Source organism: Juglans microcarpa x Juglans regia, chromosome 1D (assembly GCF_004785595.1).
Source record: "Juglans microcarpa x Juglans regia isolate MS1-56 chromosome 1D, Jm3101_v1.0, whole genome shotgun sequence".
Lineage (NCBI taxonomy): Eukaryota > Viridiplantae > Streptophyta > Magnoliopsida > Fagales > Juglandaceae > Juglans > Juglans microcarpa x Juglans regia.
In genome coordinates, this window is record NC_054594.1 from 36,921,320 (window position 1) to 36,945,175 (window position 23,856).

At 35.2% G+C, this 23,856-nt stretch overlaps 1 protein-coding gene across 2 annotated transcripts; it reads left to right on the forward strand.

The window, feature by feature from the left end:
- Positions 1-11,967: 11,967 nt before the first annotated feature.
- On the forward strand, positions 11,968-23,207 carry LOC121240994 (phosphate transporter PHO1). 2 transcript variants are annotated; one of them, XM_041138535.1, is made up of 15 exons: positions 11,968-12,266; positions 13,241-13,339; positions 13,496-13,739; positions 14,979-15,348; positions 16,331-16,379; positions 17,879-17,950; positions 19,243-19,375; positions 19,714-19,834; positions 20,458-20,707; positions 21,256-21,360; positions 21,447-21,491; positions 21,630-21,782; positions 21,940-22,227; positions 22,344-22,480; positions 22,863-23,207. In XM_041138535.1, the coding sequence occupies exons 1-15, from the start codon at positions 12,027-12,029 to the stop codon at positions 22,951-22,953; spliced, it is 2,397 nt and encodes a 798-aa protein (XP_040994469.1). In that variant the 5' UTR covers positions 11,968-12,026; the 3' UTR covers positions 22,954-23,207. The 2 variants fall into 2 exon arrangements, with proteins under 2 accessions (XP_040994469.1, XP_040994477.1); XM_041138543.1 differs by having other exon boundaries at positions 13,241-13,327.
- The last annotated feature ends 649 nt before the right edge of the window (positions 23,208-23,856 follow it).

Consider the following 23,856-nt stretch of genomic DNA (forward strand, 5'->3'; position numbering starts at 1 on the left):
CTAGATGTGCTTGCTTTGCTTTTGAATGTATATATAATACATAAAGTAATAACACACCACAACAGTAGTCATTGTGCAGATATTTTTTCATAAAATAAAGAAATGCAACTTGAACCCACTACAATCACTCCCAAATACATATAAAAATGCATCTGTAGCTTATACAAAATGTAATACAATATCACCCATCAGAACTTTGTTTTTAGATTCCCAACAGAACACCAACAATGTCATATTTTCCTATGTACACTTCCATAACTATTACACAAAATACCCAATGCTGCGATTATCAACCTAACAACAAAGCCATCACTCATTCAAATTTCATCATGTATGCTGCAATTACCCAAGCCGCTGCACTGGAAACATAAATGAAACGGTTAATGAATACGATTATCAACCTAACAACAAAGCCACCCTCAAAAGTGTTGCAGTTCATGTTTCATGCTTTGAAAATTTTGCCATGCATGAAAGAAACACAACTTGAAAATACTAGGAAATAAAGGGAAATACATCCATGATTCATAAAGGAAAATGCATCAGTTCATAAAAATATTGCTGTAAATCTTCTCAGCGCCAATATCAGTGCCAAAGATCACTACTTGAAAGAAATTTTCAAAGCTGTCCATATGGAAAATTTCAACCAAAGACAATAAGTCAGCAAAATTGTAAGACTAACAATGCCACCAAACTCACCAAGTAATGCAGCAACCATCTTAGCCGAAGGAAGTAGCTACCAGTCCACATCTAATGCACTGGAAATGAACTACCTTCTTCAAAAAATCTTATAGTTCTTTTTCCACAACAATATTTTATATTTTCATTAGCAGCACAACCATAATTTAAGCACCACTACAAAACTGTCAAACTATTCTATACAAATTTATTTACAAATATCTCAAGATTGTATCTATGGCAACTTCAAAATTCATCAAGTGGTTATACAAATAATTTTACACAAAAGTAATTCTCCTTTCAACTTCCAATACATAACCTCCAACTTTTGCCTAAGCCAAAACTTGGACACATTCCATAAGACTTGACCAGGACCAAAAAGCAGCCATTTGCTTTTGCAAGATTATCAAAAAGATAGTAAATGCAAAGTGAAACATGTACATATTCCTACACATATATAATGAACTTTCACAAATATTTAGACTTTCTCAAATATTTAAAGAACTTTGTTAGCGAACGTAAGCTTCTAAATCCCAAGAAAGAAAATATTTGTCTCATTGGCATGTTATGTTTCACTTCATATGCATAGAAAAACTAAAATAATCTTGCTTGCGCCAAACTCTAATTTTCTTACCCACCTAGTAATGCATTTGTGCACAATTAAATTATCCTGAAACTACTATTGTGCGTGTTATAGCATCAGTGGGAAGCTTGAAACAGCTAAAACTCATACAACATTATCTTACTTTCTCATGCTTGCCAACAACAGTAATACTTAGCTTTTGTAGCAACTACACTACAAGGTAGTTGAAGATAGTAAGCAAAATGCATCAGAGTGCTTCCACCATATTTGCTTTCAGACAAAATACCCAATCTCTATCTTCCACCATAGTTCACAAAAGGTTGAGATCTCCAAAATAAAAACACACTCGGGGAAAATATATATGCTAAGTTCCATGGGGCAAGCTTGGCATAGCCTGAATATATTCAAAATGTCAAAATTATTTCTTTTATTACATTAAAAATAGGAAACTTTCAACCAAAAGGTGGAAATAACCTCAAACCTCATCATTGGCCGAAGGCCTTATTTATGTTAGAGCACTAACTGGGTTGGGATATCAACAGTATCACCAACTTCTGACATTGGGATGTAAACATTCTGTGATTTGTCGTCAAATAGATTCCTGTAAGTCTAAATTGAAAAATAAAAATTTCCCACTTTGTTAGGAACAATAGATGTATGCAGTAAACTATATCTACACAAACTGACGATGCAAAATGTAATACCTGTTTCTTTTTTCTCTTCCTTGTAGCCTTCTCGACTATCGGGACCTTTCTTCTCGTTGGCGGTCTCCCTTTCCCCTGAACAACGTGCAGACTTAATATTTTATTACCCTTATCGGCGACCACACTCTCATTTAACTTTGTTGAACCAGACTCAGGCTCTAATCCTACATACTTCTGCTCAAACTCATCCAAAACATGAAAGAATGCATTCACATGCTCATCATTTCGAGATACACGCGTCGCCAATTTTAGACATCTTTTAACGACAAACTCATATCGTCGTGCATCCGCACTGACTTAGTAAATCATCATAGCTACTCTTAACCAGTGTGTATCTTCTCTTTAAATCTTTCCTCCATCCATCCAACACATATTTCTCTGGCAGCACATGAATGTACTTCATCTGATAGATTTTAAATGCATGCCTACAGAGAATTCCCCTAATCTCAAACAGGACACACGTGCATTTAACTTCGCATTTGTCTTCATTAAAGTAAACTATGTACTTCACAAATTTGGACTGTCCATCAGGTGTGGAAATTTCTTCGGACACATCGAAGGTGGAAATGCTACATTTTGTGCTGAGAAGTGAAGGGTTACATAAAAGCATCAGCATCCCCAAACCTCTGCTTGGACCTCTTTAATTTTTGCATTCATGTACAATGATTGAAACTGCGTCTCAATTTTAAATAGGGAAACACATGGGATTGTTTCATTAGACGATTGGAAATCAGCTGTCGTCTCCGACTCCACCTTCTTCTTTAGATCATTGTCAAATTGATCTACAAATTCTTTCAACGTCGTACCGGAATGCGCATATCCGTCGAAGAATGCGTTTATGCTTTCAAACCGTTGGGTAGTGCTCATACAAGCCCAGAATATACCTTTCATGTAAACTGGTACCCAAAATGACCTCTCAGTGTATAACCCCTGCAACCATGCATTATCAATAAGGTCATACTTATTTATTAATTGCCCCCACTTCTCCCCAAATTGTTCACAACTTTGTGTATCATATACTGCACTCTGAATGGCGATCTTCAACCCTGCATTGTATGCCGAGTGGGATCTCAATTTCTCGGGCAGTTTTCGCATTATATGCCAGAGACAATATCTATGTCTTGTATTCGGAAATACAATTTAAATCGCATTTTTCATTGTCCAGACTTGGTCGGTTATAATGGCTTCGGGAGCCCGTCCATTCATGCATTTCAACCATGCCTCGAACAACCACACGAAAGTGCATGTATCCTCGCTTGAAATCAAGCCTGCCCCTAAGAGTATGGACTGTCCATGATAGTTGACACCAACAAAGGGAGCCAACGGTATCTCGTACCTATTTGTTAGGTACGTTGTATCGAATGTGATAACATCTCCAAAATACTCATATGCTGCCCGACTTCATGCGTCAGCCCAAAATACATTCCTAACTCTTAACTCATCATCCACATCCATGACAGAAACAAAGCCATCATTCATTTTCCTCATTCTCTTAAAGTATTCATTTAATACTTCACCACCTCCTTACCCATTCTTAAATATCTAGCTTTGTGAATAAAATTCCTACAATCTTTCTCTTGGAAAGCTAAATTCTCAAACCCCCCGCATCAGCCACAAGTGTTTGAAAATTTTTATTCATCCGAATACCCACTCTATCATTCAATTCCAGCATCCTCTAACTATATTCATTTAAACATTTGAGAGATCTAAAAAATCCAGATTTTTGTGGGCTAACCGTACTATGATTGTGAACAAGATCAATACTCGTCAACACCCATACCCCATTCACAAAGCGAGCATTTACTTTTGCCTTGCAAACAATTTTTGTCATTGGTCGTGGCTTTGATAAATTACTGTGGCTAGGATAGTACCTGCCGCTTCGTGCAGAACTAATCGTCACATACTTCACACCCCCATCCAGATCTCTCTTCGTGCTTTTATGATAACACCAAAACCCTCTTTTTCAGTAGCAAAGTGCATACCAGATTTTGGAGGCTCAACTCTATTATCATCATCTGATACTTCATTCATCCTTTCCGCATTTGGCTCTAAATTTATGTCGGATGAAGTTTCTGACAATGAACTTTTTTGGTTAGGAACATTGCCTTTTTAATATATACAATAGATGTTAACTCATATGGTTAAAAGTGTACCTCCTAAATTCTTTTCCACTTTCAGCATTGGATGGCATAGTTGATGACTCACTTGCGCAATGTGGGTAAGGCATAGTTGGCACACATGCATAGTTGTCACACAGGGTGGCATCGTCGACTGTTGCATTTTTCGAAATACACGTTATTCAGTAAAAAAAATACATAAGTACAAGAAAAAATCATAACAGAGACTCAAGTGAACTACCTGGGTTGTATCTTCACCTCGTCTGAACTCCTCCGGATTACTTGACAGAGGGGATGGCATAGTTGGTTCAAAGAGTGGCAGTGCTAGATGCTGCAAAAAATCAACTTCGTTAGAATCACTCAAACCCATGCATTAAAAAAAATCAATATACTAAATTAACTTTACTTGGCTACCCGAAGCATATGGATATGGATGTGGATATGTTTTTTACAAGGATTGTTGTTGTGGTTAGGAACATTGCATTATACATTTTTAATATATAAAGTGGATGTTAATGTCATATGGTTAAAAGTGTACCTTCTAAATATTTTTCACCTACAACATTGGATGGCATAGTTGATGACTTACTTGCGCAATGTGGGTAGGGTATAGTTGGCACACATGATTGCATCGTCGAATGCTGAATTTTTCAGAATGCACGTTATTCAGTAAGGAAAAAACATACGTACAAGAAAAAATCATAAAAGAGACTGAAATGAACTACCTGGGTTGTATCTTCACCTCGTCTTAACTCCTCCAGATTACTCAACAGAGGGGATGAGAAGGTTGGTCCAAAGGGTGGCAGTGCCAGATGCAGCAAAAAATCCACTTTGTTAGAATGACTCAAACCCACGTATTAAAAAAAAATCAATGTACTAAAATAACGTTACCTGGCTACCCCAAGCATACAGATATGAATGTGGATATATATTTGGAAGCATCATATATGACAGGCTATATGGATTTACAGTTCCATAATATAAAAATAAACAATGGATTAACTAAATTTTACAATATCTCACACTGCGATATTTTCAAATAACCAATGCGTATCATACCTGGCTGGATGAAATCGATGTAGTAGGCCTGGGTGGCTTTCATCTTCCTCTTCGCCCATCACACTATTTATTCAATAACTATTGAGTGTTACAATATCATATCAGCATAAGAAATCCCTCAACCTACAGTCACAAGCTATAGTTTATATACTAAAAAGAAGAAGGAAATATCCCATATATCTAACAACTATGCATTAATCATCTAAACTTCATAATTAATCCTCATAATTAATTAGGCATGGTCCAAGTATAGAGGGCGTACACAAAAGGAAGACATATAATTAGAAGCTAAGAGCTGGAAAAAAAAAACTTGCATAAAAAGTCATTTAAAGTAGCCCATTCAAGACAAAATTGGCCACTTGTAAATGCGAGCAGTAAGTCAGTTATTGTTTCAAATGAAAAGTGATCAAAAACACTATTTTTTCAATATGTAAACATTCCAGTTATTATTTTTTTTCAATCAGTTGAAAAGTGACCTAGAGTTTCCTATTTCTGTTATCGTTGTCAGAAAAATGAGGATAAAGGAAAGGAAAAAACAAAATACGTTGGTTTAGCATTCATTTCAAATAAAAGGAATGTGGTACATAATTTTCAAAAGAGATACTATAATTTGATACTTTTGTCAAAAATGGCAGCCAAAAGTACTCCATTAGGAATACCAAATCTGTTGTCGTTGTCAGAAAAAATGAGGATAAAGGAAAGAAAAAAACAAAACACGTTGGTGTAACATTCATTTCAAATAAAAGGAATGCGGTACATAATTCTCAAAAGAGAGACTATAATTTGATACTTTTGTCAAAAACGGTAGCCAAAACTACTCATTAGGAACACCAAATCTGTTGTCGTTGTCAGAAAAAATGAACATAAAGGAAAGGAAAAAACAAAACACGTTGGTTTAACATTCATTTCAAATAAAAGAATGTGATACATAATTCTCAAAGAAGAGACTATAAGTTGATACTTTTGTCAAAAACGACAGGCAAAACTACTCCATTAGGATCACTACTGTTTAGGAACACCAAATCCATGCTATCTTCCCACCAACAACACCACAGCCATGCCACCACAATTGCTGCCATTGCCAGCATATTGCCTCTTTGGTCAGCATCCGACCACCACCGTCACCACCACCATGACATTAACCATCATGGTTTCAGTTTCCAAATACTTGGAAACTAGACAAAAGATAATGGCTTGTTTCCTATTTTTGGAAAATGGTAAAATGGCAGCACAACCAAATGCAACTCTTAAACGACGTATGTATTACTTTGGGCAGTTGATAATTAAGAGTACTGATAAAAGACAATTTATATATATATATACATATAAATATATATATATATATATATATATATATATTTTAGGCTTGGAATGGTGGATGTCAAATGTCTTGTAGCTTATTTAAAACAGGACATTAGAGGCTTAAATGCCAGGAAGAAGACCGGAGGGCTTAAACCTTATAAGATAATTGAAAAAAAAAAAAAGGAAAGAGAAAAAGAAAAAGAATGACAGAAACGTCATGCTCAAATATTAAGAAGTCTTCTTTTCCCTGTCAAATGTCAACTTTGCCCGAGTACTTTGAGGGTCCAAAAAATCATATGGCATGGTGTGTCTAGATCTCCAAGCATTAGGTGGCATGCCTAAGCACTTGGTTCATTCTCTTTTTCCAATGAAATATTTATACAATCAAAAGATGTTGTTTTTTCCCAATATGATATGCAGTTTGAGGGCTCAAAGATCATGGAATGCCAAAACAACCATTTTTCGGGTAATTTGATTTTAGTAGAGATAGCTATGACAAGAGTAAGTAGTTGATCATGAGAAAAAAAAAAAACTAGAATTTACTGCACAAGGCATACTTTTGATATTTTCCTTTTTTGTTTCTTTGCGTCATCAAATTAAAGTTGAAAATGTCAACTTCAATGAGATACTCAAGGGCTATTGAGAGGCTTAATCGAAAGACCTACAAGAATCTTTACTACAAAAGGTCTTAAACTATACATGCAGTGTTATATTATATACAATTAACACGATGCTGACAACACAATAGTTTTCACAGTGAAAAAATAGGTCTTGGCCAAATATTCTCATGGTCTGGTTCTTTAGGAGCTTCAAACTAATCTTTTAGGATCCAGAAGTTTGCTGTGTAGGATAGATTTTTGTATTTTCTTCAAGAAAATACCAGGAAGCTCCTTTTGCTTGATTGGTTAAGCTCACACGTTTTTATTCAGGGGTTCTGTTTAAAGGAGCTAGTAAATGGTATAAATTTTAGTTATTCAAAAATTTGAGACCATGCTTATGAACCTTATACCATGTTGTATATCAAAGCTGTGAAACTCTTTTTGGTATATTCCCTCTGTGTTTTCCCCTTCCAACCACCCACCCTCAACCAATAAATCTCGCTCATTTCAAGTGTTATCAACAACCAAAAAATCAGTGACATACATACCACAAAAACAATCCAAAAACCCCACAAAACATAGATCAAACAAACATCAAATTGGCTCATTTCAGATGTTATCAACAGCTAAAAAATCAGTGGCATACATACAACATCAACAACAAAAAAATCCCAAAAAATACTGATCAAACAAATATCAAATCGCAGATCCATAAACACATAAACACACATTTTTGAGAAATGCTAGGAATGGAGAAATGAAACAAAAAGAGAAAAATAAAAACCCTTTTCTTTAATTTTTTACCCTTGTAAGACGAAATACAGTGACTCTCGACAACGGTAAATACAATACTAGCGGAGGACTGAAGCCGTGTGAAAATGGTGAAGCTGGAGAAGCCGTACGGACCCGAGAATATTTCTTATACGAAAATATTTCTTATACGATGCCGGAGTGGTGGAGCCACACAGTTCCGGAGTAATGTAGCCACACGGGGCAGGGAAAGGGTGAGGCCGGCGAAAGGACATGAGCTGGGGAGTGGAGGGGATGAGAGAACGTAGGGGAAGGATTTTAGAGACGTGAGGAAGAATGCGGGGGGGGGGGGGGGGTTTGAAATGCATGTTCCGGAGATCTTTGCACCAAAATGCACGTTTTCTTTATTTAAAAAAAATAAAAAATAAAATAAAATCCACGTTGACTAGAGTGCGGGAGTTGCGTAATGTAACATCCCATATTTTAGTGTATTTTTAATTGAAAGATTATTATTATTAATTTAAAAATTTATTCACTTGTTTTAAAATTGGTTAGATTTTTAGTGGGTTTATTTTTATGATTTTTAATTTTGTGAAAATTATTCTGAAATGATTTTTTATAGTTGATTATTGTAATACATTTAAATTGTTTTTCATATTAAATTAGCTTATTATTGGGTTTAATTATTTAATTTCATTTTAATCGCTGCGTTTAAATTATTTTATTTCACTTGCTGTTTTAAAATCGTTTCCGTTGGATCATTTTTGTGACCCAAGATGTGAGAATTAGACCTCATTTCTTTCCCTACATTTTCTCTTTCCTCTTTTCTTTTTCTTCTTTTTTCTTCTTTTTTTTTTTCCTTCTTTTCTTTCTTTTCTTTTATTTTTCCTGGCCTCTTCCCGCGCGGCACGTCTCTCCCTCTCCTCTCTCCGTCCGTTCCTTCATCCTCTCAGCCCGCCGCCGTGCGCCGGCGGTGATCGACACCGGCCGGCCCTCCGTCCTCCCCAGCCACCGGCGACCACCACCCTGTAATCTCAGCCCCAACCGCGCCGCCGTTAGCTCCCACAAGCATCACTAAGCCGCGGCACTCCTTGCACCGCTGCACCGCCGTCGCGCCACCTCCGGCCACCATCTTCTCACCACATCATCATCGACCTCCTAGCAACCCAATGGACCCAACCCCACCTCCGATCTGTCACCGGTGAAGCCCCACCATCAATATTTCCGTTTTGGGTATTTTTTCACTTCAACCCCCCTTTGTGCCGCCACGCACGGCCAACCACCACCACCACTAGCTTCACCGACATCCTTAGGCCCTACCCTATCAATCTCGGGTCTTCGTTTGCACCCGTTCAAAAGTGGGTCTTTGAGACCCTCGGCCACAGTGCATTTGGCACTGTTTTGTTGCTGCGTTGTCGCTTCGTACAGCTCCGTGATCTTTCAAAAATTATATTATAGCATTGTAAGTATTTTTCCCAAATAACTTTTGAGATTTAAATGTATTTCTGCGCTAATTCATATTTACTGTGAATTTGTTGGTTGTGCCGGACTGAGTTCGAGGAGTAAGGGGGGTCGGTTGGATTGGATGATGGAGTTGTTAGTGTGAGACTGGTTTATGCTATGAAATTTGTTGGCTGTTTCGGGTTTAAATATTGGTGTTTTGAGTTGGACGTTCGTCATGGTGAATATTGGTGATTTTTAGGAAGTGATGATATATCTTGAGATTATGAGGGTTTTAAGTTTTGAGATATTAAAATAGGTTATTTTAGAAGTTTATGATTAAATGTCGAAATCTGTGATTGATTGAAAACTTACGGAAATTATGTTATTATTTTTTATAGGTGACAATTTATATTCGACTCGACATTTTTGAGGAAATTTTTGATAAGCTAAGTTGTTCAGGTAAGCGGGGTTCCTATGCTAGGCCTTACACGAATTATTTGAGACTGAGGTTGATTTTCTGAAAACTTTGCATATTTTTTTGTGGTGAAATGAGAACTTGGAAAAAAACAAAAACCAACCACGGTCGTTTATTTACATACTCATGAAATCTGTACGAAAAAGAGAAAAATATGTTCTGACATGCATTGTGTAGACATGAGCTAAATTCTGTCATGTGATTTCTGAAATCTGAAAAATGAGCGATATTGAGAATATGAAAAGTTGTGCATTTATTTGAAAAGATATTCTGGCTTTTGTGTTCAGTGTGTGTAAACTGTCTGATTCTGTTTTAATACTCTGTATTATTTTGATATAACATCTGAAAACCTTTGGCATGGTGTACTGGTTTTCGTATCTGACTCTGTCTCTGCTTTGCTCTGCTCTGCTCTGTTATGCTCTGTTCTGTTTGGGTTGGTACCAACTTCTGTCTCTGAGTGCACCCACTTTGGAAACAAAGTGGTTTTATTGTGGTCTTTCCTGTGTGCACACTCGGGGCTCCGAGAAGAATAAAGGAAAGATTTCACCTCTGTCTCTGCCTGGTTTGGCCACCGGGGTTAGCACAACCCTACCACGGGGGTGAAACATGGTCTCTGCTCTGTTTGATGCTCTGTTTTGATCTGATGATGATACTCAGTTTATGTTATGCCAAAGTATTATGGGTTTTACGTGTCTTAAAACCATCGCTCTGTTACTTTTGAAAATATGTTCTGCTCTGCATGATAACTTTAGAAAATGTTTTGTTCTGCATGCTATACTTTGTAAATGCTCATGTTTGCACGCTAGCATATGTTCTCTGCTTACTGAGTTGTTGATAACTCACCCCCTATCTTTATAATATTTTTCAGATGATGTGGAGAGTCCAACTGAGGACCTGGATTAGATTGGTGTGAATGATTAAGCTGGGAGAAGATGTTAGAAGAATGAATTTTGATGTCCTTTAGTTTTAATGTCTTTTGGATTTATTTATATTTTGGGCTTGGGTTTTAGTAAGACTTATGAAAGTATTAGTTTGGTTTGTTACGACTACCGAGAGATTTTGGATGCCTTAGTTTATTTTTATGCAGTAATGACTTTGTAGAGTTTTCAATGTGGTTTTTTTAGATTACATTAGATTGAGTTTTGCTAATAAAGTTTTGGAGTTTTATTTTAGTTGTGTTGGGAAACATGTTCTTAAGTGACATGTAGTAATTCTCCGGACCAACCGGGTTTGGGGCGTTACACGTAAACAGTTGAGATTGTATAGTAAAACTCTGGCCACATACTCTGAAGTTTTGGACGCCACGATTTCTAAGAACTTCCCATTATTTCTATCTTCTTTTAACTTGTTATGTTCGAGATTCGCTGAGTACGTACTCGAGTACTACTTCATTCACATGATCACATACATATGTATATAACTGTCGGCCTTAATTGTGTATAGACCAAGCAATTACGTACATACGCGTTACCATTTACAAATTAAGATCAAACAAAAGCAAACAGGCAATTAAAGGATCTTTATTGAATTAATTGGTGCCTTATATTAATTAATTAAGTGATCGATGAAACTTGTTATATATACTCGATCCCCCAAAAGGAAAAAAAAAGGTGAAGAAAATAGCTTTTTCTTCAAAGCTAGCTGATCTACTAGCATTACTAATTAATTTGCACTTTGTGATTATTCAATTAATTATATATATATATATATAATTTGCAGTACTTTCTGAAATAGGAAATCTGTTTTAATATCATGCAATGAAGATCAAACTTGCATTATTCATCAAGCTGCCGCACCCACGAGTAGTAGTTTAGCAGCCGCAAAGTCGGCACATTATTGCGATTGATGATCTGCAGGTTTTACATAAATGGTATATATCTCTAGTGTACCCAATTATATTGTTTTTAATTTGCTTCTCTTTTGGTTTACATAAATTAACCTGCATATCTCGCATAGCCAGTTCAATGATAAGGTCTCTCGTCCCAGTCCCATGGCTATCCAAAATTAATTACCACCTGAGAAGGCTCCATCCACAAAATGATCAGTAGTACTAGCATTCACATTATTTATAATTATTATTTTTCTTTAAAAAAAATGATCACAGCCATTCACGGTACCCCCTTTAGTTAAAGAAAAAAGAATCCGTAAAGACATTAAAAATATCCACATCTGAGTGGCAAAATCTGTCTTTGATTTTGTCTCCACGGCTCTCTCTTCATCTATATATGTAAACCTCTCTGATCACATTCTTACGGCCTCTTAAGCTCGTCTTTCATTTTTCCTCACTCTTCCCCCTCCATAATACTTCAATAACAAAACATGGTGAAGTTCTCAAAGGAGCTCGAAGGTCAGCTAATCCCTGAATGGAGGGATGCTTACCTGAGCTATAGGGAATTGAAGAGGCATATAAAGAAGATCAAGCTATCTAGATTACCCAAACATCCCCGCCAAGACATGAACGGCGACTATAGTCTGTCCATTTTCGAACCCGTACGCTTGGCCGCTTGGAAAATCTGTGACAAGTTCCGCAATTCCGATAGCCAAACTGATGTGATTCAGGTACATAACACATACACACACACGCGTAATATGAACGCGTACTGTATGACCGGATTCCGGTGACTTTGTTTCTTTTTGTGTGTGTGTTTTTTTTTTCCCGTAGTTTCTGATTTCGGGTTGGCTTCATTCTGGATTTTCCGGCGACTGTTACGAGTTCCCGGTGATCTACGATGGCTAGCTAAAAAGCGTCAGACATTTACGAAAGCTTTTTGGTCGTAGTTATTTTTTGCACCCAAAAAGTTAGTGCGCGCTGTTCGGATTTTTGTCTTGTTGTGTAATTGTATATATGCGTGTTGGGAAATATTTCCAGAAAGTGAAGTGACGTCATTTTCAGGCAGAAGAAACCACAGAGGGTTTCCGATGCACTGATAGCTAGCTAGCTAGACTGATTTTCTACCGTTGGACTTTGAGTTTCTGGAATTTCGCTCCATGTCCTCGTGGCCTGCGTACTAGATAGGATCCTCTGTCTAATTTCTCTCGCGCAAGCTGTTCAGGAATTATTTTCCATTTCGATAATCTACCTTACAATATTAATAGCGAGTTGCAGGATCCTATATGAGAAATGACGAATTTCTAAATCACTTATAGTCAGGTTCCATGCATAATATTAGTGCTTCGTACAAAGCTAAAACCCCGCTAGCTGCATGTTACGTTTCTTAGAAGTTAGAACTCTCCCTTCGCCGTTTTGACGTTTGTGGCTGTTGAAAAATAAAGCTTGAGTGATGCACAAGTTTGTCAACTACCAGAAGAAGAAAATAAATGTAAATAGAAAATACAAAACCCATTGGTTTCTTCTGCATGCTTTCCTTTCATTTCTCGTTCTCTCACGAAAGCAAACGAAACGGTTGCAGGCACACACTCATCATCTCACGAAACAATCGTGAGTCATAGAAAATAAAGTCACAAAGCTCCAAAGAAAAAGACACTAGAGAAAGCAAGAAGCCTCTCCCTGATATATCCATTTTCTGTTGCAGCTCAGGAGGAGTAAAAGCCTGGAGGACGGTGAAGATCAGGAGGTGTACGAAACTGATCTCTCTCAACTGTTTTCCCAAGAAGATGAGGTTAAACTACTTGTACATTGTCACAATTTACTGTTTAATTCATTTTGGTACATTTTTTTTTTAAAGCAAATTCTTTGAATATTGTACTCGATCCATCATATTGATCATCTTTTATTTTATTTGTCTATTTTCTGATTTTATATATATGGGTATTTTCTGATTGTATAGGTCAGGATATTCTTCGAGAAATTGGACGAAGAACATAATAAGATCAACCAATTTTATAAGGAGAGAGAGAGTGAGGTTGTTGAGAAAGCAGAGATTTTAAAGAAACAGCTGCAGTTTTTGATGGACAATAAGCAAGTTCTCAGCCACATCCGTCTCCAGAAAAACTCCCCGTCCAGTCCAAACTTCGGAAGTTCCCCTCCTTCTTGGTCATCTGTATCTCCTCCCCGGTCTTCTAATTATTCCGGTGAGCTTCCTTTCCTTTGGTAACTTTTATAATTTCTCAGTTTTACGTGCCACAAAGTTGAGTGCGCAGCCAAAAATGGGGCCACTGAATACTGATCATGTTAGGTCATTCCTCGGAGTTGTTCATCGGTATGCGGGTAAAATGGTAATTCCATATTTGTTGACTTTTGCCTAGAATGATGACTCAGCGACATGGAGCGATTCAATTGGTCTGACCATAGATAAGCAGCAAGTCATTGCGTAGTTATAGGATGATATATTTTATTAAAAATTAAATAAAATATTATTTTAATATTATTTTTATTTTTAAATTTAAAAATATTAAATTATTTATTATATTTTGTGTGAAATTTTTAAAAATTTATAATAAATATATTATTTAAAATAAAATAAGATAATTTCATTTTATATAATCAAACCAACCTAATTCTATACGTGCGTGTGCACGGAAATTTCATTTCTCCGTTGCATGCTGCATGTAGGGTATAGAATTAATTCCCCGTAAAGTCCAAGTACTTTAGATATGGAACAATGTCATGCTGACACATGGTCAAATATACCCCTATAAAATTTCCTAAGGTGTAATTGGTTCAAGTTATTACTTCATATATATGATCGAGATTATCATAATGAATAAATATAGTTTAAGAGTGCGTTTGGATGTTGAAGTGAGTTGATAAAATATTATTAGAATATTATTTATTATTATTATTATTATTGTTTTGAGATTTGAAAAAGTTGTAATGATGAGTTGAGATGAGTTGAGATGAATTGTGTTTCCAAACGAAACCTAAGTCTACATTTTAATTTTAATTTTTTAACTGGGATCTTAGAAAAAGAAACGTCATTATATATATATATATATATATAAAGACATACTAAATTTAACATAAGAAAAATGAATATTTATAACGAGTTATTTGAGATGAAAATGATTATTTCTAACTATTGATCATTTTGGCAGGAATTTTATTGTAGTGAAATGATAAACACGACTGGAAACACATGGGAAACTTTGACTATTTTGAAGTCAATTGGCCATGGCCTTATTTTTGTGGCCTTTCTTTTTAATTTCCATTTAACGTTGAACGACTTGATCTTTGTCAAATAGTTTTCCATATAATATAATATCATATGTTGATGGGATTAATTTCTTTTTTCTTTTTCAAAATAACAGGGCAATTAAATGTGTGTGTGATCATGTCTAATTAATATTTGTGATGAAATTTATAATTTGCAGAAAGCTCTATTGAATTAGCTGAAAACCTTAGTCATGATCAGATATCGGAGTCGACTGACGAAGTAATAGCAGCACTAGATCAAAGAAACAGTAGTACTAGGAATTATAGCGAGACGAAGACAAAACTAACAAAGCAAGCGAAGCCTAAGATGGGCGTGAAGATTGACATTCCTGCTGAAACACCAACACGCGTGATCGCGGCCTTGACATCATCGCTGTGGGAAGATTTGGTGAAGATCAGTCCCAAAAAAGAGTACTGCCGTACTGGAGATCAATTGATTAATCGAAAGAAGGTTCAGTCTGCAGAGAAGATGATTCGAGGGGCCTATGTGGAGCTCTATAGAGTACTTGGTCTGCTCAAAGCTTACAGGTTATACGTTTACTTTTATCATATTTTTCTATTTATTAATTCTTTTACTTAATTTGTGATCGACGTGAAAACTAATAACAATTTTAAATATAGATCAGAAGGATTAATCTCATTAACTTGCGGTATAACCTCTTTAGTTTGTTGAATAGATAAATAAATAAATGCCTCGTTTGGTTACGCAGTTAAGATGAAATCAGATATTTTGTTAAAAATTGAATAAAATATTGTTATAATATTATTTTTTAATATTATTTTTATTTTAAGATTTGAAAAAAATGAATTTTTTATTATATTTTGTGTTGGAGTTTGAAAAAGTTGTAATGATTATATGAAAATGGATAAAATAATTTGATTTTATATAATCAAACCTGCAACCAATTTCATAAGATACCGGCTGGTTAATTTCCAGCTTTAGGTTGGAAGCTCCAATAGACAAAATTACATATATATATATATACATATATATATATACATACATACATACATACATACATACATAGATATATATATATATATATAATATGTATATATATTACGAGATTACATGATGTCACAAGCAGTAGAAATCATTCTTAAGTAAAAACAGAAGAAGTCTCCTTTGGAATAAACACTGTTTTGGTTTTTACCTCAAATTAAATGGATCCGATCTGGAAATTATTGGTTTGCAATAGCTGATGTATGTATGTGTGTGTGTGTGTGTGTATTTATATATAACCTTGAAGCAAGCATGCATACAGTTCATTCAGCATAAGAATCGCGAATGCTAGCTAGCTTCGAATTATAAATGTGTCACTCGCTAATTAGAATGAGCCCCATCAAGTATATATTTAATTAGTGACTTCAACGCAATAAATACTCATGAATGTGGTACCTGCATGCATGCATGGGCGTGATCAATTTTTTTTCCCCTCGAGTTATACATCATGTAGAGATTTATCTGAATTTTGCTTGTTCTAATCGAAGAAACTATTTAATTTGGCAGTTCGATGAACATGATGGCGTTTACAAAGATACTCAAGAAGTTTGACAAGGTACGGTGCTGTGGTTTATTGGAACATCAATTTACCAAATGAGAAATATCTGATGATGATCAATGCATATACCATACATACTTGACACAACACACACACACACATATTATATATATATATATATATATAGATCAAGGAGAACATACAGACAAAACGAATTAGACAGATATTTTAGTCATGTTATTCTGGACAAATGTCATCATGCATATATAAGTACTAGTACTACTAAATTAAGCTGGTTGTGCTTTAATTTGGTTGCGCACTTACAGCTAGCTTTCAGTTTCACATAATTAAATGACATTGAATACGATCATTTTCCAATAAAACTAAAGGAATACAATCATTCAATATTAATGAATTAAACAGTACTTGCCTATATATATATAGAATAATTCTACCTATCATATTCACACACCACACACCACTTATTTTAATTTTTTTTTTCATTTTTATTATAACAAATATATTGTGATGTATGGATAATAAGTAGAATAACTTAATTAGGTTAAGGAGAATAAAATAAAATAAAAAATAATTAAAATAATATTAAAATATATAAAGTGGGTAGTGTAAAATGATGAGTAAGCGTGTGTGTATATATATATATATATATGATCGGTACGTACAAATATCGATCCCTTAATTGCTTAGGTATAATTAAGCTTGCTAGCTTGGCGGTTTCGGAGACAATGATGTCGAGAGTACCTCACATGCAGCATGCATGAAGACTGTGAGACTCCTAACAACGATCTATGGACTAGTAGTTATTATAATATCTTCAAATTATATAATTTAAATACAAATATTTTTAAATTAATCATTATAATTTGCCTAAACTTTTAAACAAAAAATAAAAACAATTCAATTTTTTTTAAATTTCAAAACAAAAGTGATATTATAAAATTATATTTTAACAATATTAATTTAACTTTTTCTCTCTCATTTTCTATAATCTAAAAAATACTCAATTTAAACTATTTTATTACTATTCACAAAATTCTCATCTCATCTCATCTCACTCCCTAAACGAGCCCTTAGATTCCAAACAGCTATCTATGAGTCATACTTAATGACGTTCCTAATATAACCATCTATATATGAGTCATATTTTCCAGGTTACCTAAATGGATTTTATAATTGGAGCAGTAGTACCTTTAATTCCTTCTTCTTTTAATTGATCTTTTCCCCTACTAAAATCAAATTCTGATTAATTTTTACCCGAAATTAATGTCGAAAACCAGACTGATCTTGACAGGTCCATCCTTGATCGTTTTTTGGTTTCATTTTTTGGGTCAGCTATACGCTACCTCCATTAATTATATAATTACTGCATGCACTGAATTTTTTCATTGTAAGTACAATTATATATAGTAGAACTGGTGCAATTTTCCCTCTCAATTAATTTAAGTCTACACATGAGCTATATATTATTCTGTTAATATATATATATATTTATATATAAAGAGGTATTTGATCAATATCATGTGGCCGGCATGCAGGTATCCAACCAGCATGCTTCTGTGAATTATCTACAAGCAGTGAAGGCCTCTCCTTTTATTAGTTCCGATAAGGTAATTAAAGACATATATATATTAATTGTTTAATGAATCGATTAGCACTAGTTTAAAATATCTATCTCTCCCTTATTATTCCCTGATGATGATCTCTGATCACTCATTCAAAAATAAAAATAAAAATAAAAAATATTTTAATTAGCAAGTGCACGACGTACGTGGTTTATAAATTTGCATTTGACGTGCACGTACGTAGATCAGCTAGCTAGGTCAAGAATTAATGAGTATTAATGATGCTTCTTTAATTATTCTGGATTTTCTCACTCACGCACCATGCATATATAATATTATAATATATATATATAGCCTAATGTCGCACCCTAATTTGAATTATTTGAGGCTCAAAACCTTTTGCATTTCACAACCAAATAGTGGTCTATTTATGACTAGTCATGAGTTGAAAAAATAAAAAATAAAAATCAGACAGTACTGAAATCATGACCAATGAATTAAGAGAAGTGTGACGATTATATATATATATATATATATATATATATGTGTGTGTGTGTGTCATGTGTCACATTTATGATCTCACATGATCTTGTACGTACGTATAATATATATATATATACGTAGCTCTTCCCACTATATAATTAATTGTATTATATATATATATATATATGCACAATTACCGCACATTATATAGTTTCTTTAGATATGTGACATTTAATTGAATCGTGAACCGTACTACCAATTAATTAATTAATATTTTAGACATCCATGCATCCAGCGTCGTCCTTATTTTGACAAAATGATGAATTGCCACGGCCTCATGATCATGATCAGTTGCTCAAACTTCAAAGGATTGTTATACTAATATTGGTATTATTATTATTTATCATTTTTATTATCTTTATAATTAACGACTTGGTGTTGATCAAAGCTCTCAAACACTTCAAAATCATGTGACAGGCCATGGGTACGTAACCGATCGTGGTCAGTCCCATCATCGAAACATTAGCAACTTTTGTTATCATCATTTGATTTGTGGATTGAAACCTTGTTTATGGTTTTTAATGATAAAAGAAGAGCAATGATATCCGTAAAATTGATTTATAATTCGCCATGTTTTAAATTAAGAATATTTTTTTATAAAATGATATTATTATTTTATAAAAATGTTTGTGATTTAATTATCTATAAAATTGTGAAAATGATGGTATATATATATATATATATATATATATATATATATATATCATTTTCCTATAGAGAATTAACAGGCGTTATGATTTGATATTAATATATAGCCATTAATATATATTATAATTATTTTGTCTGATGAAAAGGTGGTTAAACTGATGGACGAAGTGGAATCCATATTCATAAAGCACTTCGCCAGCAATGACAGGAAAAAGGCAATGAAATTCCTGCGGCCACAACATGAGAAAAAAGCTTCTCACATGATCACCTTCTTTGTTGGTAATTAGCTTTCACTAAGCCACATTATATATACTATTACTATTAATTGATCTCCTCATGTTGAACCCCCTACTACTGCATGCATGCTGGCCACTATATATATATACTTGCATGCCTAGTGGGATTATTCGTCACTAATCATTCCTAATTAATTTCAGTAGGCCAGCCCGCTCCCCACCAAAACAGTACTGGGGTGGCTGGTTTTTCAAAAGGAATTTTGCCACTTCTGATGAATAATCTTTTTTTTTTTCCTGATGAATAATGTTCCTTATAAAGTCTTGTTTTCTTCTAATTATTATTGTTTTTTTTTTTTTTTTTTTTTTGGGTCTGTTTTGCAGGATTGTTTACTGGGTGTTTTGTATCATTGTTTACTATATATGCAATCTTAGCGCACTTGTCGCGTATGTTCTCCCCTCCTACAGAGATAGCTTATATGGATGGAGTATATCCGGTTTTCAGGTGGTGGTCCTTAAATTCTCACATTGTCCTATATCATTTTCATTTTCTACCCACATTCATATACCAACTATATATTGCTAATCATATAAAAGTGGCATGCATATAATTCAGTTTCATAGTACGCAATATATAGAAGCATAATTTTTAAGTAAAAAAAAATAAAAAAAATCATCATAAATTCAGGATATTGAAATCATCAGTACTGATCACTGTAATTAGTTGACAAGTAAAAAAAGGAAAAAAAAAAAAAAAAGAAAGAGAATCGTCTGAACTGAACTGAACTCGATTGTCTGGATTTAATGGTAAAAAATAACTTAAAATCCTATTGAAATAGCTCAGTACTATTTTGATCATTGGATAGTTGGTAAGAATGCAAGTGAAGAAACAAACTCAAATGAATACAGTTTTCTATTAATTACTTGATTTTTCTACTTCATTTATATTCGAAGCCGTTCATCTCTTCTAAAAGTACTGGGGTGCTGTTCACAGTACGCTTTTAACGTTATCAATTTTGAACATATTTTGCATATTTGTATCATGCATTTCATGCAAAATTTAAGATGAAAAACGTACCCATGCATCTGATATTGACAAACTAACAGTGAAGGTGTGACATTTTGCAGCGTGTTTGCGTTACTAAGCTTGCACCTGTTCATGTATGGGTGCAATTTGTTCATGTGGAAGAGTAAGAGGATCAATTACAACTTCATCTTTGGATTCTCACCAAATACATCCCTTAAGTACAGAGATGCCTTCCTCATCTGCACCACCCTCATGACCATTGTGGTCGGGGCGATGGTCGTCCACCTTCTTTTGCGGGCCAGTGGCGTCTCACCTGGCCAAGTTGATGCCATTCCTGCAATTCTTCTTTTGGTTGGTGCCAGCAATTTTCTCTGTCCATTCTTTTTATATAGCATGGAGATTCTTCCCTTTTTAAAGAAATTTAGGATGTTATGTGCTATTGCCGGCCCCTACATAATGTAGCATGTTAATTAAAATGTTAGGTGAAAATTTGTTAATTTTCTTGCCAATATCGAATGTAGTCATAATGATAAGAATTTCATAGATACTTCCTACATCGTCACGTAGAACATGATCGTGACTGTTTTAGAACACTGTAACTAAAAAATAACTTAGTTAAAGAGTCAAAAGTTTCAAGGGGTGCAGCACTTTATGGACTTCCCAATTACCAGGGAATTGTGACACAAGCCATAACTATCAGCCCGTTTGGATACAGAGGTGATTATCTGGTCTCATCTCATCTAATTTCAACTAATAATCTCATTGCTATTTACAAATCATCTCAAATCATCTCATCTTATCTCACTGTCCAAACAGACCCTCTTCACAAACCCAACATCTTCTATCGCACGACGCGCTCTGCTTTATCCCTTTGTTCTGATCGTGAATCCCTTTTTCAGTTTTTCCTCGCTCTGCTAATATGCCCATTGGACATCTTCTATCGCACGACGCGCTACTGCTTTATCCGTATTATTCGTAACATATTCTTCTCTCCATTTTATAAGGTACATCTATGCATTTCTTTTCTCCTTTGGTTAAAAAATGCTATTCATTCTCTGCAATATAATGACTTGAGTTCTATTCTACGCAGGTTGTGTTGGTCGACTTTTTCATGGCCGACCAGCTTACTAGCCAGGTAACCACTCAATCTTAAAGCCTACTCGCTGAATTTCGTCCATTTCAATTTGTTTTAGATTCAGTACTCTCTTTTCGCAACACACTGATCATGCTGCATTTATATCCAATTAATTTCTTTGGTAATTCCTTTCTATAGATTCCGTTGTTGAGGCAGATGGAATCCGCAGCCTGCTACTTTCTGGAAGGAAGTTTTAGAACACACCACTATGAAACCTGCAGAAACGGAAGGCTATTCAAGGATCTATCTTATGTCATTTCATTCATGCCATACTATTGGCGTGCAATGCAGGTAGATCCCCAGAACTCCTTATATAAATGCGTGTGTGTGTATGCTTCTGAAATAGTAGTTTAATCGGTTGTTTAAATCGTTAGTACTGTTTGTAAAAGCCTATGTCTATGTATCTGATCCAACTAACACCTTGCTTAATTTTCAATGTAATTACAAGTGTGCAAGACGATGGTTTGATAGCAATGACGTGGAGCATTTGGCTAACATGGGGAAGTATGTTTCGGCCATGGTGGCAGCCGGCGCGAGGCTAACATATGATCACAAGAATCACGACCACCACAGCATATGGTTTCCCGTAGTCATAGTGACTTCCGTGGTGGCCACCGTATATCAGTGTTACTGGGATTTTGTGAAGGACTGGGGGCTTCTTAAACAAAACTCCAAAAACTCATGGCTAAGAGATGATTTGATTCTGAAAAACAAAAACATCTACTATGTATCCATCGTGAGTACTTATCTCTCTGATCACTCTCTTCTCCTTTTGAATCTTTGATAGAATTTTGGGGGCCTTCTTTTAAACCACAATCTCAAGATCTGAAGAGATGAGAAACTGAACTGCAGGCCTTGAATGTTGTTCTAAGAGTCGCATGGGTGGAATCTGTGTTGAAGTTGAACGTTAACGATGTTCAACAACGGCTGCTAGATTTTGTCTTGGCTTCATTAGAAGTAATTCGTCGCGGGCATTGGAACTTTTATAGGTACTTTCGATCTCACATGATTAAGTTATTTTCGTGTCTTGGAAGAGAATTAACCACATGATCAACTTTAGCATTTTTCTCATGTACATTTAGCATTTTTCTTAGATAAAGATTGAACCATTTGATCAACTTTTCGAGAGTTTGGGTCCGTAAAGCAACAACTACATTAGCGGATATTGTGTTTATGATCCTGCCTCTAAAAGCTTGGAGACAACTCCAATCAACTTCATTTTTCACGTAGTATCCAAAGGGCATAAAAGAAAAGGCAATATTAACGGGAACCTTTGAAAAACAGTACAGTCAAAAGGCCGGGTACATTGTGACCTATATATAATGGAAAAGGGGACAAATCTTCTGATAATGGTAAACTGTCCCTAAACAGGTTGGAGAATGAGCATCTAAACAACGTCGGAAACTACAGGGCAGTGAAGGAAGTTCCATTACCATTCCACGAGATGGATTCTGATGGCTGAATGCTATTCTTAGACTCATGTACAGACGTCCATGTCAAGCTGATAGTACTAGAACCGATCCTCCACATTATAAATAACAAAATGTGAGATCCGATCTCCCTTATTCATTACATTTCCAATTCAAAATGTGAATCCTCAGGCGCCATTTGTAATGAAAAAAGGCGCGTGTAAAACCAGCAATATGTTTCCGGTACATTTTGGCATTCCGAGTTGGACTGGACATGAGGTTATAAGTAAGTAGTGTGTCTTACATTTCTGCAACTCTTCCTTCCTTTTTCTTGAAAGCCCACTGCATTGGTCCCTTTCACAAGGCTCCCCCGTTTTTACCACTTAATTCATTTAATCTTTATTCGCCATCAGTAATGTTTACATATAGACGAAAACCAACAAAGATGTTAATGTTTTGAAATACAGTTCCTCTTCGGAATAGACGGGCTGGTATTAAGAGATAAACAGCCTCCAATCACAGCAAGACACGTAGACTATTTCATAAAAAGTAAAATACATCCTTTTTCATCTGATTACACTCTTCCCTTTTCACTTTCCCATTTCACTTTTCACATTTCACTCATCGTTCACCTTTTCCTCTAAAAGACCCGTGCAGTGAATTTCTCCTCCATCGCCATGAGCCATCACCTTCCTCCATCTCTGTTCGTTCTAGAGCTGTCGCCGCCGCCAAGCTCAATCGCCGCCAAGCTCAGAGCCATCACTTTCCTCCTAGAATTTTGCAGGTTTTCTGTGAAATATTACATCAAACACATGGTGCTATAATCAAAACAAGCACTGTAAGCTTAAAATTCATCACCCAAGCACTGCCATAATCAAAACAAGCTCAAAATAATCAAGGAACTCATCGGGATGAAGTTAATGGCAAAAAAATCCCCAAAATCATAGATCAGAAAA